This window comes from Pongo pygmaeus, chromosome 1 (assembly GCF_028885625.2).
Source record: "Pongo pygmaeus isolate AG05252 chromosome 1, NHGRI_mPonPyg2-v2.0_pri, whole genome shotgun sequence".
NCBI lineage: Eukaryota > Metazoa > Chordata > Mammalia > Primates > Hominidae > Pongo > Pongo pygmaeus.
In genome coordinates this window covers 122,350,390-122,366,169 of record NC_072373.2, presented here as the reverse complement: position 1 = coordinate 122,366,169, position 15,780 = coordinate 122,350,390, and the positions used below count along the sequence as shown (strand labels likewise).

At 36.0% G+C, this 15,780-nt stretch overlaps 1 protein-coding gene across 14 annotated transcripts in view; it reads left to right on the top strand.

Annotated features, from left to right (window-relative positions):
• Positions 1–15,780, top strand: part of NTNG1 (netrin G1) — a 365,560-nt gene that overhangs the window by 200,889 nt on the left and 148,891 nt on the right. For all 14 annotated transcript variants that reach the window (XM_063652406.1, XM_063652350.1, XM_054442081.2 and 11 more), the window contains exon 3: positions 2,830–3,470. In XM_063652406.1, the coding sequence (XP_063508476.1) occupies positions 2,830–3,470 (641 nt within the window). The remainder of the gene's footprint in view (positions 1–2,829; positions 3,471–15,780) is intronic.

Here is a 15,780-nt window from a genome sequence, read left to right as displayed (position 1 = left end):
AGAACAGACCTGGTGCTTTCTGTAGCTATGCCTTCATTAAAGGACTAAAACTGGGTTGTATAGTGCTGTTTGGCCTCCTCATGTTTACAATATCCAGTGATACAAAGCAGAGACTCTCTAAGGATGCCCTCCAGGATACGACTTCTGTAGAATATGAACAGGAGTTACTAAACTAGAAAGAGACTCCGTGGTCACGTAAATCTATGAAACTAGGTATTATGTGAAGCTAAACAAGGTTCTTAATTTCAAGGTATATCAGATTATGATAACATTCATTAGGGCTCTCCAAGACAAGAAGATTAGGCTGTGTTTCCTGAACTTATTTGGTCTTAGACATTTCCTTTCTACCAGCCAATCCTGTTTCTACAACAGGGCTACAACAGAGGGAACTCCAGTGACTTGGGAATTCAGCAAGCCAGGGAAGGGGTAAGAGGCACCAGTCTCGTCACTGCCTCTTACTGACTTTATTATGTGACCTTGGACAAATTACTTAACGCCTCTATGCCTCAGTTTCCTCTTCTGTAAGGTAGGGTTGAAAAGGATTACCCAGGAAAATGTACGTAGTGTCCAGCACACACGTGCTAACTAAATGGTGGTTATTGCCAATACTTTATATTGAGTATAGGCATGAGAGCCTTTTACATAGATTTCTTCAACCATATTTTATAAAATAGGTTTGTTAGTATTGACCAATTTCCAGAAGCAGCCTAATGTGTCATCTCGTGTGGTCCCAGTGCCCTATCCCTATCTGAGAAGCTCTGCACACCTATGCTGAAGACAAACAAATGTTATCTTTCAACACAACTTACTACAAACATCTGATAACTCCCTTTCGTGGATCCCGCAGCTCCTTTCCCCTTGTTTCCATACCCCTGACCTCAGACGAAGACGCTTTTGTCAGGAGGAAGATGGTAACATCCAAGTTAATGATAGTGCAGATGGCTACATGCTGACAGATTTTGAAGTGACCATATTTTTTCAGTAAATTTCAAATGAAGGTGTGATTTGTGTAAATCTGACCTCTTCCTGTAAAATGTGCATTTACATATATTTAGAATTTATAAATCCTGACAGATTCCACAATATTTATAGCCCTCCATAAAAAGCCTTTGCCAGTTTGTAGAGCTTTGCATTTGGCTCTCTGGCATGCTTAAGAGAATTTAAATAATAATAAATTTGGTGATGTCTTCCACCTGGAACAGAAACTTATTTCCCTCTGCCCTGGCTCATTTTGAAGGGGATACTATAAATAGTGCCACAGGCGCTGGGATCAGGACTAGGGAATTGAAATTTGAGAGAGAAGTACAGAAACATTTTCATTATCACTGATTCCTTGAGTGTATTTTTAAAACAGTTCTGTTCCTCAAATAATGTACCTTCTCTCCTTTCTCCTGCCCTATCACAATTATACTTGAATCTCCAAAACCTGTTGCCAACTTTAGGATTCGGTTACATTAATGGGAAAGAGAGAGTGAGAGTATTAGCTGACTAGGTAGGAGAAAGTTGCCTCTAGGGAGACCAAAGCAATTCTCCCACGTTCATCTTATATTTCATAGGAGTCAGCTAGTCACTGAGTGTCAGCGTCTAAAGTGTAAATTCATTATCTGAGACCTCGCTCCTGTATCCTACAGGTATGATGAAAAGCTCACAGTTCATGGAAAAAAAAAAAAAGAAAGAAACCTAATCGTAATTACAAAAGGACAATGTCAGAGGATCAATTCTTTTCACCCAGCCATGCTCATAATAACTGAGTACAGAATAAGAAACACCTGAATAGTCAAGTCCTAGTGATACTACTTGTTTTCTTAAAAACAAAATCAACAAAAATCTGGTAACTTGTCGTTTGCCATGGAATCTACTGATGAAAGCTGACAGTAGCCATTTAGTGTAACATAAGCAGTGTTGTAACTTGTAATATTAACTAGGAGATTTATTTCTAGCTTCTTGTTTGAATGGCTGTAAAGGAAGTAGCATTTGTTAAAGGTAGAATAATAATAACTAACATCCATGAAGAACTGCCTATGGGCAGGCACAGAGTAACAAACACATCAAGTGGCTGTGGTTTTGATGTGCAACAGCCTCCTAATTGAGTAGTAGGTTTTCTTGTCCTGATAACTTGGAGCACACTCCCAGCCCCAAGACTTTCCTGAACAATCCTTTTATCTTTACCTAATAGGCTGGCAGGTATTTGGACCAAGCCCCAGAGCCTTTAGGGTACCACATTTTAATAATTTGTGGTGAACAAAGCAAACGTTTTAAAACCAGACATTATGAAGCAAGGACCCAGTTAAGTATGACAGATTTCAGGGAAAGCCAAAAAAAAAAAGGCTGAATGTTGTATAGGGGTATTGTCTCCCCTACAGAACACAGGTATCTATGGTTCATGGCTCATTCTAAAGCTTTGCTTGAAAAATGACTTTTTAAAGAAGTGTACTCTTAAAGAATGTCCTTCAGACAGGGAGGAATTTCCCTTGCTTTTCTATAGCATCTTTCTAAGAGGAAGCAGAGGTATTGAGCTGTTAGACAGTTGCTCAGAGTCTTCGTGCTTCTGTGACCACATTATGGGTCTAACACATATGGGATAAATAAACTGTTTTCATTTCTTAAAGCACATGGAAGGAAACAAGACAAGAAAATTACCATATTGCTTTTTTTTTTTTTTTTTTTTTAAAAACTATTAAAGAGGAGAATCCAGTTAGGGCAAATAAAAATGATTACTGAAAACAGATTTTTTTTTCCTTTTCTAGCCTCTTACTGAGCAACAGCAATATGGCAAGACTTGTGGCAAACCAGTGTTTTGATGCACCCTCTTTTGTTCTTCTTCCATAGGGCAATCCCTACATGTGCAATAATGAGTGCGATGCGAGTACCCCTGAGCTGGCACACCCCCCTGAGCTGATGTTTGATTTTGAAGGAAGACATCCCTCCACATTTTGGCAGTCTGCCACTTGGAAGGAGTATCCCAAGCCTCTCCAGGTTAACATCACTCTGTCTTGGAGCAAAACTATTGAGCTAACAGACAACATAGTTATTACCTTTGAATCGGGGCGTCCAGACCAAATGATCCTGGAGAAGTCTCTCGATTATGGACGAACATGGCAGCCCTATCAGTATTATGCCACAGACTGCTTAGATGCTTTTCACATGGATCCTAAATCCGTGAAGGATTTATCACAGCATACGGTCTTAGAAATCATTTGCACAGAAGAGTACTCAACAGGGTATACAACAAATAGCAAAATAATCCACTTTGAAATCAAAGACAGGTTCGCGTTTTTTGCTGGACCTCGCCTACGCAATATGGCTTCCCTCTACGGACAGCTGGATACAACCAAGAAACTCAGAGATTTCTTTACTGTCACAGACCTGAGGATAAGGCTGTTAAGACCAGCCGTTGGGGAAATATTTGTAGATGAGCTACACTTGGCACGTTACTTTTACGCGATCTCAGACATAAAGGTGCGAGGAAGGTAAGAGAAAATCTGTCTGCCTTCAATGGGAACGGGTGTGTCCAAAGAAAATGCCAGAGTGTCTCACAGCTGTAAAGTAACATTTGTCAATTTCTACTGCAACGTTTTCTTCAGGAACTCCAGTGTAGAACTAGGTTCTGAAGGCATTCTGAGACCCCTCATCCTCATCAGTTTGTAATCCCAAACTTGCTGTCACTGAACCTAGCATGATTCTTCAGAATTTAAATAAAAGTGAATTTTAAAAAGTAACTCCCTGGGTCAGGAGGTCCTTTAGGTCTTTAAGGCAGTGAAGCCAGGGGAAGCAAAACCATTTGCCCTATAAGGAACTGAAAAACTAGAAATACAACATACCATTGTTTACAAATGCAAAGCAGGGATTCAACATGGTACAGCAGTCAATTTATGTTTTGTGTAATATTGCACAAAAAAATCTGGAAACTAGAGTTATATTTCTGTAAATTTATTAAATCAGAATCAATAGCTTGTAGGAAACATTTGTTAAATTGGGACAAGTCTACTTTTCATGTTTTTGGATATTACTATGTCAAAAATATATACTAGGATTTAAAATATAGACCTGAGTTGGGCTCCCTTCATCTTGTAGATTAATCACAAATGGACAGAGTTTAAACACATTAATTAAACACAGTCAGGGATAGCTTTGGTTTTCATAATATACTAGAGACAGAACTGAGCAAATTTCCAAGAATTTTGAAGATGTTTAAATGAAAAACTTCAATAATGAGAACCAGAACCACCACACAGGGATTTTCAACCAGCTTTTTAAGTGTGGCGTATTATCAAAACGACCACCTGATGGGAGTGGAAGCATGAGATAATGAGTGGGAAAACTAAAGGTAAGAGCAGAGTAGCAAAGGGAAAGGCAAGCAAAGAAATAACACCCCAGTAAAAAGGCCAAGATATCTTTAAATCGAAATATATGAGGATAAGAATATAAATAGTATATATCATGTAGGTTTAATTATTTAATGATAAAATTCAAACAGATAAGGCAGGATTGATTCAATTTATTGGCTGCCAACATCCTTTAGGCAGCCCAGTTCTCAGAAACTGGAGAAGTGTTGAGACTTTCTGGTCTGTCAGAGATTTGCCTTACCTATGTGTGCTGGGAGAAAGGTCACTGCTGTTAAGGTAAAGACCATAGTGGGAACACAGAATGGAGTGGTGGGCTTCACCGTAGTGTGGTGTCAAAGGTTTTAGAGTCTTAGCTGTGGAAAAGTCGTAGAAACTGGTGGCCATCTACTCTCAGCTTTTTCTAGCTTCATGTTCCTCATGGAAGAATCAAGAGCGTTTATCTGCGAAGCTTTTCCTAAAACTTTTGACCAAGGTCTTAGTGGTATATAACGAGTATATCTTTAAATCAGAACGATATTGAAATTGTGAGTTCTAAGCTGTAGAGGATAATTCATGTATTATTAGCAGGGTACATGAAAGGGCAATATGGAGCTGTTGTCTTAAACATGAGTTTGCTATTTATAATAATACACAGCCATTATACTTATGAACATTTTAGCAAAAGACTATTAGTTTCCAGGATCTTATTCTTGGGGACATATGATATATGAAAATAGTTGATGTTGTTATTATTAACGATAGCTTGCCACAATGAAGTAGCAAATATTCAATTCATCTACATGAATAATGGTAAAAAATTAACAAACTAAGATTTGAATTTTAATCCTAGTGTAATCTACATTGCTCGGTAGATTCATCTAGGCCAGTTTCCTTGCAGTTTAAGAAATACTTACTTAATCTGAGCCCAAATTCCTATTGCTCCACTTCCCCAAATACCTTTATTTGCCACTTGTAAATAAGGCAATCTTCTGAAGCATTTTGGTTGAGAAAAACCTATTGCTGATGCTTATTTTTGTTATTAGTATTCATTTTGTTTCCTCTAATAATTTAAAAGAAAGTGTAAAATAAACTTGAAAGCTAAAGGCATTTTTCTGCATTCTCCACTGCTGTCAAGCATGCCATCTCCTAAAGGTGGTGTGTTGGAAATGTAGGTCCCTTCAGATCTATCACATTTCTTCCATCTCTCAGACTAGTCATTTCCTCCAATTGCATTTCAGTGGTTCTGAGGAGTTTGGAGGGCTCCTCCCTCCTTCTCTGGACTCAGCTCCACTGTCTTTTCCTGTTCACCAGTCAACTGTAAGCTGAAGAGAAGCAGCTGGGCAAACGAGAAAGGTGCAGTAGAGGTGAGCCCCTTCCATAAGGTCTTCTTCTGTCACCTCCAGACTTTGTCCAAATCCTCAGGGTAGAACTGATGCTGGCATGTACTGCACTAGGCACCAGATGGCTGGAGTATTTTTAGTCTTAGGGGAGGGACTAAAGAAGCAAGGTCTGATGGCTCGGGCGTGTCTCCAGCTTTTAAGTTATATAATGAAGATCTGCTGATGATGGAGCCAGTGAAGGGAAATGTTGAGCTATAGTCTGGTTCAGGGGCCTTTCAGCATAGAAGCTGATCTAATTATTTTACCCTTGAAAGTTTCAGTAAGATTAATGGTCTAGATTGTCTTTCTGTTATATAACAAATCATCTATAGAAGGATTAAATATTAATTGATGATCTCTAAAAGAAAGTTCTAAAGTTTCCCTTTCAAGGCTCTCATAAATGTACACTTTTCAAAATACAACTGAAGTTCTTGTTCCTTGCACCCGCCCCCACCATCCCATGAAATGATTGCAACATTTAACATGCCTTTATATGTCTATATCTGATCATGACAATGATATTTTTCTGCTTGCTACTTCTATCTCCAACCCCACCATAATGTGGAAATTGACATAAGTTATTTTGGGAAAGTAGAATGGAGACCAGATGTAAACATCCATGGTATAGTGGACAGAGAATTCAGAATTTTTTTACCTTGAAATCTTAAACTGTGAGACAAAAACAGTTGAGCTTTGCTTAAGATGACTGAGCTTGTGAGATCCAATTCTCCATTTCTTTGTGCATATGTTTGTTTTATACTGGCTAGTGTTGTTTGATGGAAAAATAGTGTTTTGATTGACATTAGACTAATGTAGCATTTATGTTCTTTTTGGAATGTGATACATCTGATACCTATTTTACTAGTAAGAAAAAAGTGTAATCTCATCATAAAAAATTTATTCTCCTTTTGCCACACGCTTATTTTGCTTCCATTTACTCCCTCTCATTGTGTATTTATTAAGATAATGAAGGAAAAAGAGGGAACATGGCTGTTGGCAATTTCAGCAGCTCCGTAGTACTTACATTGTTCAATAAACCTAATAATCTACATGGACTAATTCTGACTTATGGATGTCCCGCTTCAGTAAATCAGGGTGATTTTCTCCAGTGAATAACAGACGAGTGCAGTGTGCCAGTACCTTAATTAAAGAGCGGCTCTCTTAGTCTTGATCTCATTTTAATTTAGAGGGTAATACTACAATAATATCACTAATGGAAGGTACATTAAAGGGCATCAAGTAGCATTAACTGTATTAAATTATGGTACTTATGTTAATTAACTGCTGAAGCAAGATGGTTCTAATGGCCAAAAAGGTCGTCTAATGCATAAATAAAATCTACTCAGATGAGGGGCGAGAGGAGAAATTAGAAGTAAATGTTTGTTCTGAACATCTTTTTATACAGACAGGGGGTTAAACTCAAAAGCTGTTAAATATAGATAATGTCCAAAATGTTTTCTTACTTACACCATTGAAAACTTTGATTTTTAAGTATTTTGATTCCTTCTAAGCTTTCCACAATTAAAATAATTGAAAAAGCGAGCACTGTATTTGTCAGCTGCGTAGATTTTATGGAATATAAACTCAACATTATTTATTGTTTCTTTGAGGTAAACACTTTCGAAGAAATAATGTGATTTAATGTAATAATTTGTAAATCTGAAAGACAAATGAATCTTTAGTAATCTACTCATTTATTTTTAAGATATGCTATCAGCCATATATCAAGTTACTGATTTTAGCCATAAGACAATGGAAATTCTATTTTAACAGTAAGAACTTGAAGAAAGTGGCCTGGAAAACTCCCATCAACATCTTCAGTATTTACCCTTTAACAAAATATTCCTAAAGGTAATTATCGGTCATTTTTTCTCAATGGTCATTACACATTTCTTACCCCTTGCAGTGCCTACTCAGGCTCCATTATAGGTAGTTGACTGCCATAATAGTGAACAGTATTTTTTCCTTTTTCTACCTCCATTGTTTACCTCCAAGAAAGAAGCCTTGGAATATTAGCACAGAAGTTTCACTTCGACAAAACTTTTTGGTGCCATCTTCACTTCATGGCTGCCCCTGCTCAGAATCACACTCTCCCTGCCTAATTCCAGGACCTGCAAAGGGCCAGGACCAGAGCCACTATGACTAGGTGCCAGGAGTGAGGCAGGCCCCCTACGTCACTCTCAGGAGTCCAGCTTCTATGCGTAAACCCTTATTCTTTGAATGTCACTGCCTTTATATTTGCCGTAATTAGAACAAGGTGAAGCTGACATCATGTTCTTGAAGCACAGCTTCCACCTGGTTAGTGCGAAAAGATGTGATGTCAGGTAACCAAGAACACTTGGGGAAATTCAAAAGTATAAAAGCAGTAGAGCACTTTTTAAATTTCTGGAAAAATCAGTTATTCTGAAGGTTCCGTAAGTCTTTTTCTTAGCCACAACTGAAATAAATCTGAAATATTTACTGTTTACCTCTTTTGTAAGAGACATCTCATGAAAATGCTTTTAAAGCATTGAGCCTGGCCTTTATCTATTCTTTTCCAATTAGTCTCAATTATTGAAGTTGGGCTTTACTGCCACTTAACAGATTCTGCTATTTATAACACCTTCTTGCTTTCTGTCATCCATAAATACTTATCCTCTACTCTGGGGCAGATGCTGGCTTTGATGGTAGACAGACGAAGATGCACCAAGCATAGTCTCTGCTCTTAAGGAGCTGATATCCAGAAGGGACACAGACTTTATAAACAACAGCAACAACAACAAAATGATGATAATGTGGGTGAAGTGCTTTTACTGTGTGAATATTCAAAGTGCTGTGGTAGCAGAGAAGCTACTAATGTAATCTGGAAAGACTAGTAAAACCTTTGATACAGATGTGACATGTATGATGTCTCGAAATATGGGTTTTATTGTGCCAAGCAGCCAGGAAAGAATGGAGATCGTAGGCAGACAAATTATACCTAAAAACAGCACAGCATGTTAAGGAACTCCAAGCAGTAAGGAACTGATGGAATTAAGAGCCCTGAAGATGCTCTACCATCTTCCCTTTATGGGTCTTCAGCATGTTCAGGAAGCTCTGAAGGATTCTTACCTCTTTCTCTCTGATTCTCCTATGTCATAAGAAACCCAAAATCATATGGAGCCTCCATATTAATTGACTACAAGTGAGGAACATTTTTTAAGGCAATTGTAGTAAAGGCTATTCTCTTGTAACTGTGCAGACTGGAGAGCTATAACATTGCTTAATTGTGGAGCAACTATAGCTCCAAGCCCTGATGCTCAAGTGGAGAATCCAGAAAAGCTCTCCATATTCCACAGGAGCCATCATATGGCAGTGGTCTCAGTTTTGCTTACAAAGTCAGTAGGACTTGTTGCCCAGTCAGATTTTGGGGAAGACTTCCCAGTGAATTGGATGGTGGGGCCAAAACTAAAATGGGGAATAAATACTGAAACAGGCTTTTAGTTAATTCATGATTTAGCTAGTTATTTTGTTGCACCATTTCAAGTAGTAGAGATTCAAGTAGAGATTCTAGTTAAGGATTTGAAAATACTTGTCTAGTGTTGTAGAGAGAGATTTGAGCTCAAATATAGGTTTGAGAATTATTACCTTATGTGTGATGGTGGATGCTTTGAGAATCGATGACATTGAGGATTTTTTTGTTCATAGGTATAAATGACCATTATAGAACATTTACAGAATCCTGTGGAATACTACTATGTAAAAGGTAATTTCTGAAGGAAATTGAGAAATAATCTGAGACAATTCAAAGAGAAGGGAATGAGTTAATGTCATTCTAATAATCCCCACTCATATTTAAGTAATAGTCCTTTAAATTTGTATAGCATTCAGTTTACAAAATTCTTGTCAGGTACCTTATTTCCTTTAGTACTTACAGGACACTTGTGAGGCAGGTGTTGGTTAACCTCATTTTACAGAGGAGAAAACTGAGGACCAGAGAAGTGCCATGACTTTTTCTTTAACGTCACACATAATAAAGTGGTAAAATCAGGTTTTTCATGACAAACCTTAGGCTTTTTCCAAACATTATGCTCTTACAGTCGCACCAGCCAGAGATCAGCTCAGTATATATAGAAGACCCCAAAAATTCCCAAAGAAGCCATCTTTAAATAGCAACAATGAATCAATACATCTTATGACTCCGCCCCTCTTAGAATGTTCTGGTAGTCACATTCTCCATGGCTTTTGGCTCAGTATTTTATTACACCAGGCTGCTCTGTGTTTATCTGAACTCTAACTTCTTACTTCATTTTTATCAACTTTCAAATGTGTGATTGGGCTCATTTGTCACATTGTGTTAAGTCTAGGTGTTTTACTACTAAAATCAAATTGTGATGATAGCTTCTTATTTTTCCATGGGAAGACAAAAATAAATAAATAAGCACAATTTTCTCAATGTTAATTTTTCTCCCATATTTCTTCATAAACTTTTATTATGTACACCTGCTTTCAACTAATGGGCATCATCAAACACTAAAACAAGTCATATATCTTAATGGATAAACTTGGAAATGGCCAACTACCTTCGCTTATTTTAAGCAAGTTCATACTTCAAGTGAGGAAAATATGTTTTTCCTTTTAACTTCCACATATAAGTCCACATTCTCTCTTCTGAAACTATTGTGAATAAGTGTGCTGCCTCTTTCATATAATAAAATTTCATAAATTTTTAATCAATGATTCTCTCCACCAGGTCTTTTTTTCAAGCTAAATGGATATTAAACCATTCCACTAAAATTTAATTTACTCTCCTTTTAAAAGGCAGAATGAAGTCCAGTAAATAAGAGTATTCAAATGAAAAACATAGTAATCATAATTAAAAATTAAAAACCAACATAAAACATTGCTACTTAACTCCAGTGGAAACACTTAGAATAAAGACTTTATCGTATGCACCCATTGTAAGTGGACAACTGAGGGAGGGCCATTCTGATTTGGAGCATATTTTTAAAATCCATTAGAAAATCTTGAATTATAAAGAGAATATATGCATAAGCCGCTCATTTTCCTCTGAGGTTTGTACTATTATAAGGAGAGAATGTATCTAATAATTCCTCCATTTAAATTATGAAATTCATTAGCATGCAGAAAAACAATCTGGTTTAGGAGCTTGTCTCTTTATCCTTAATTCCCTAGTGCCGTAGATTTTTTAAGCTAGTGGGTCATTAAAAGAAAGATGTCTCTTTTTTAAGAAACATAAGGATATTTAAGCAAAATACCACAAAATGGATAAATAAAATAATTTCTTCCCTCATTTAACTTAGCATTTGTAAGGGAAGCTACATTCTAGCTACATCTGCATGCCCAAACAATGGGAGGCAGGAATACACCAGCTTCTGCAGCCCTGTTTTTTATCCTAAATCTGTGGTCTGCATCTTTGGAATGTCTTGCTGTCTTTCTGTCCCTAGGATCAGAGTTTTTTCTTAACACATTAGGAGATGCTGGCCATTGTTTGATACTTAGTGTAAGAGTTTTTTGAGACCTATGTGATCAGTGGTTCAGTAAAGAGACTATTTCCGTTCATTCTCCAAATAAATACAAGAACAAATGTGTTAATGTCATGAATTCTATCACAGTAATTTGATTGTGTGGATTGATATATTGATTCTGTTGCAGTATGGGTCTATATTTTCAATTCAATAAGCCACTTTTAGAACTAAGTATATTAGTTTAACCAGAAATGACTGCACTGCATAAAAACTCATGGTTACTATTTCTACCTCCCTTTTATAGGTAGGAAAACTACATCTAAACAAGGTTAATCAATACCAAAGGGGAAAGGAAAATTTAAAAATTACTTATGTTGGCGTATAAATTTGTTTCTGAAAAACATTGAAAAACCATTGAAAAAAATGGATAGAAAGGCTTTGAATATGTGAAACAGGAGCCTCACAAACCCTACTGGTCCAGAATATTATAAAAGTAGGGTAGTTACTACATTGGCTCTCTCTTGCATTTTGACTGGTACCTAAGACAACTGATATTGTGCTATAAATATATTGAGAGGATAGAGGACAAGTCATTAGGATTTTAAAGTCATTATCTATCTTATTTTAGAAGGAAACATTGGCTAAGAGTCAAGAGAAATAGATTCTCACTCTGGTTGTGCTAATAATTCTTTGTGAGCTCAGAACAGGTCACAGTTACCATAATCAGATTCTCCTCATCTACAAAATGAGATTTTTATACTAGTTTACTGTTTCTCAGGATGTACTCTTCAAATAAAGTCCATGATGGTCAAAAACATTTGGGAAGTGTTCACAATACTTCCTTCTACGAGAATCACAATGTATATTCATATATTAAAGACCCTGAGGTGTCCTACAGTAAAGAAACATTTCTATTTTATTGAAGACAGAGCCTCTAGAACTTACTTAGTCAAAAAACATATATTAGTACCCATAAACGACTAGTATTCACAGAACTCTTCAAGCTCCAACATTATTGGACTCTTTGTAAGATTGAAGGAAATACATGAAAACATCATGTGTGTGTGTGCATGTGTGTGTTTGTGTGTGTGTGTGTGTGTTTAAACTATTTGCAGTGCTAAAAACAGATTGATTTTTCAAAGCAAGTTCCAACTTTAGTTATCATCCTTCCTATATTACTGCTACTTTGGGTGAAAAGGTGAGACTGTCTTAGAGAAAGACTAACCTCAATGAAGAGTATCTCTTTTTTTTTTTTTTTTAACTGTTGCTCTTATTTTTTGAACCTTGGAGTACTATGCATCTTTCTTTAAGAATTATAGGAAATTAAGTACTGTATTGGAATAAATAGGGATTTTTTTATTTTGTTTTTAGGCTAGTGAAATTGTGATGGAAGAGTCAGCAAAGATGTGAAAAATGAAATGCCAAGTGGTACAATCTGGTGTATTTTGTAGATAAATAGAGATGCTAAAGGATTTTTATTCCTCCCATATGTAAGCGCCTCAAACTCTAATTACAGCAATGAGCTAAAATCATGTATTCAAAGAAAAATAAGATTAACCAGTATTTAATATATTCTTTTTTTTCATTTGCTTTGAAGGATATTCTTGAAACCACAAGCTAATTTTAGTTAAATGAATCTTGCCTTTCTTTTGCTAATTAGGACTGTTAATGAGTAACAAATCAGAGCCCAGTAAAACTAAACATTGTATACAGCTAAGGATATCACCTTGTCTAGGAATTGTGTTTTTGTCCTGGCTGCTTTTACTCATTTGGTGCTACCAGAATATCAGGGAAGCAAAGCTGTTATAACATATTGGTGACATCCATGTGTAATTATAGATACTCCAATGCTGCTGGGAACAGGGAACAGATGGGGGAAGGGTGGGCCAAGAGATAATGGGTGGGGGAAATCTAAGAGGTCAGAGATTTGGCAGGTTGGAAGGAGACAGCATCATTAACTCCAGTATTGGATTTGTATAGACAGGGTGTACGCCACATAGAACCATAGCATTGCAAAATCATTTCTCTTAGAACTGAAAAAAAAAAAACATAAAAATAATTTAATCTAACTCCTTCTTTTTCAGATGTGAAACAGAATGGTTAAATTAATTAGTCATGGATGACACTGTTGCATAACTAGAATTTAGACTCAGAGGGAACTTTTAGTTTACTCACTGATCTGCGTCCCATGCCTGCAACTGGGCCTGGCACATATTAAGAGTTCAATAAATATTTATTGATGGGATGAGAGAATGATTGCAGAATATCCTTATGAGCATCATGTAGAGGACCATTCTGAGGACGGTTTTCCCTTTAGGTATACTGTGGCCACCTCTAAATATTCCCCCTCACAAGACTGCAAGGGAATTGGAGCTTAGCCCATTGTTTTTGGCTATGTCACTTCATCCAATAAACCAGATTGCAAAGCTTCAGGCTTTAACCAATAGTCCAAACTTAAAGAATAAAATATATCTACTTCAGATAACAGAGTAACCTATGTACTTGGGTTAAATGAATACCACTCCACTCAAATACACACAATTTCTTTTATTATTTGTTTGATTGGTCCTTTTAAGATCAGAAATTGTGACCCTTAATGCCTTTCCTGGATGAAGAGAAGTCCATGCAAAGGAATGAACTGCTCTCATTCTCAAGCAATATTTAGTAAAATTGCAATATCACTATACATCCACATCCCAAAGTTGTCTTCAGATGATGTTTGCTTCTTGAGTTTAGCAACCAAGGAGATTTAAAATGCTATTTAAAAACCTTACAATTTGTAAATGATGCCTTTACATATTGATAGGTTCAAAGCTGGGGTTTCAAAGAGTTTGAGCCGAGGAGACATGGAAACAGGCAGTGACCAAACTCAACTATATACATGTATCTGCTGAAACTTTTATGAACATATGTCTTTATGAAAATAATTGAAGTTCATTATATACTCTTAAGTAGCAAAATAGGATTAAAAATATTAATAGCATGAGGCTAATTATGAGAAGGAGGAAAAAAGAGAGAATAAGACAACACAAATATAGCTGGCTAATAGTGGTGGAATTGTGAGTAATTTTTATCTAATTAGTTGTGATTTTCTATTTTTTTCATTTTACTCATTGTATCATCAGAAAAAAATAGTTTTTAAAATTAAGTTAAAATTCAGCAAAGTTGAAGGATACAAAAGCAACACACAAACATCAGCTGTGCTTCTATACACTAACAATGAATGGTCCAACAGGAAATTAAGAAAACAATTCCATTTACAATAGCGTAAAAATAATAAAATGGTTAAGAATAAACTTAACCAAAAATCCAAAAGCCTTCTACACTAAAAACTACAAAACAGTGCTGAAAGAAATTAAAGAAGACACAAATAAATGGGAAGACATCCTATGTTCATGGATTGGAAGTCAAAATCCCAATGATGATATTTTCGGAAATAGAAAAATCCATGCTAAAATTCATATAGAATTTGTAGGGACCTGGAAATAGCCAAAATAACATTGAAAAAGAAGAATAAAGTTAGTGGCCTCACTGGGGTTTTTATGTTGTTGTTCTTTTTTTTTTTTAATTTCAAAACTTACTACAAAGTCACAGTAGTCAAAACTGTGTGATACTGACATAAAGATAGACATACGAACCAAAGAAATAGAATAGACAGTCCCAAAATAAACCCTCACATATATGGTCAAATAATTTTCAACAATGTTGCCAAGACCATTGAGTGAGGAAAAGACAGTCTTTTCAACAAATGAGGCTGGAAAAACTGGATAGTCACATGCAAGAAAAACAAACCAAAAAAGGAAGTTGGACCCTTACCTTACACCATATACAAAAACTAATTCAAAATGCATTAAAGACCTAAATGTAAGAGCTAAAACTATGAAACGTTTAGAAAAAAACAAAGGAAGAAAACTTCATGACATTAAATCTGGCAATAATTTCTTGGATATAACATCAAAAGCACAGTCAACAAAAGCAAAAATGGGTAAGTTGAACTTCATAAAAATTAACAACTTTAGTGCATCAAAGGACACTATCAACAAAGTGAAAAAGCAACCCACAGAATGGGTGGAAATATTTGTAAATCATATATTTGATAAGGGATTTTTATTCAGAATGTATAAATTACTCTTACAATTCAACAACAAAAAAATCCTAATTAAAAAATGAGCAAAGGACTTAAATAAACATTTCTCCAAAGAGGATATAAAAATGGTCAATAAACATAGGAAAAGATGCTCAAGATCATTAGTCATTAGGGACATGCAAGTCAAAACCACAATGAAATACCACTTCACACCCATCAGAATGATTACTATTCAAAAAAATAAAATAACATGTTTGGAAAGGACATGAAAAAATTGGAGTGTTTTTGCTATACTAGTGAAATGATACAGACACTGTGGAAAACAGTGTGGTGATTACTCAAAAAAACTAAACATAAAATTGCCATGTGATCCAGCAATTCCATTCTGGGTATATATCCAAAAGAAGTTAAAGCGGAAGCTTGAACAGATATTTGTACATCCTATTTATAGCAGCATGGTTCACAATAGCCAAAGGTGGAAGCCACCCAAGTATGCATCGATGGATCAGTGGAAAACCAAAATGTGGTATATACATACAGTG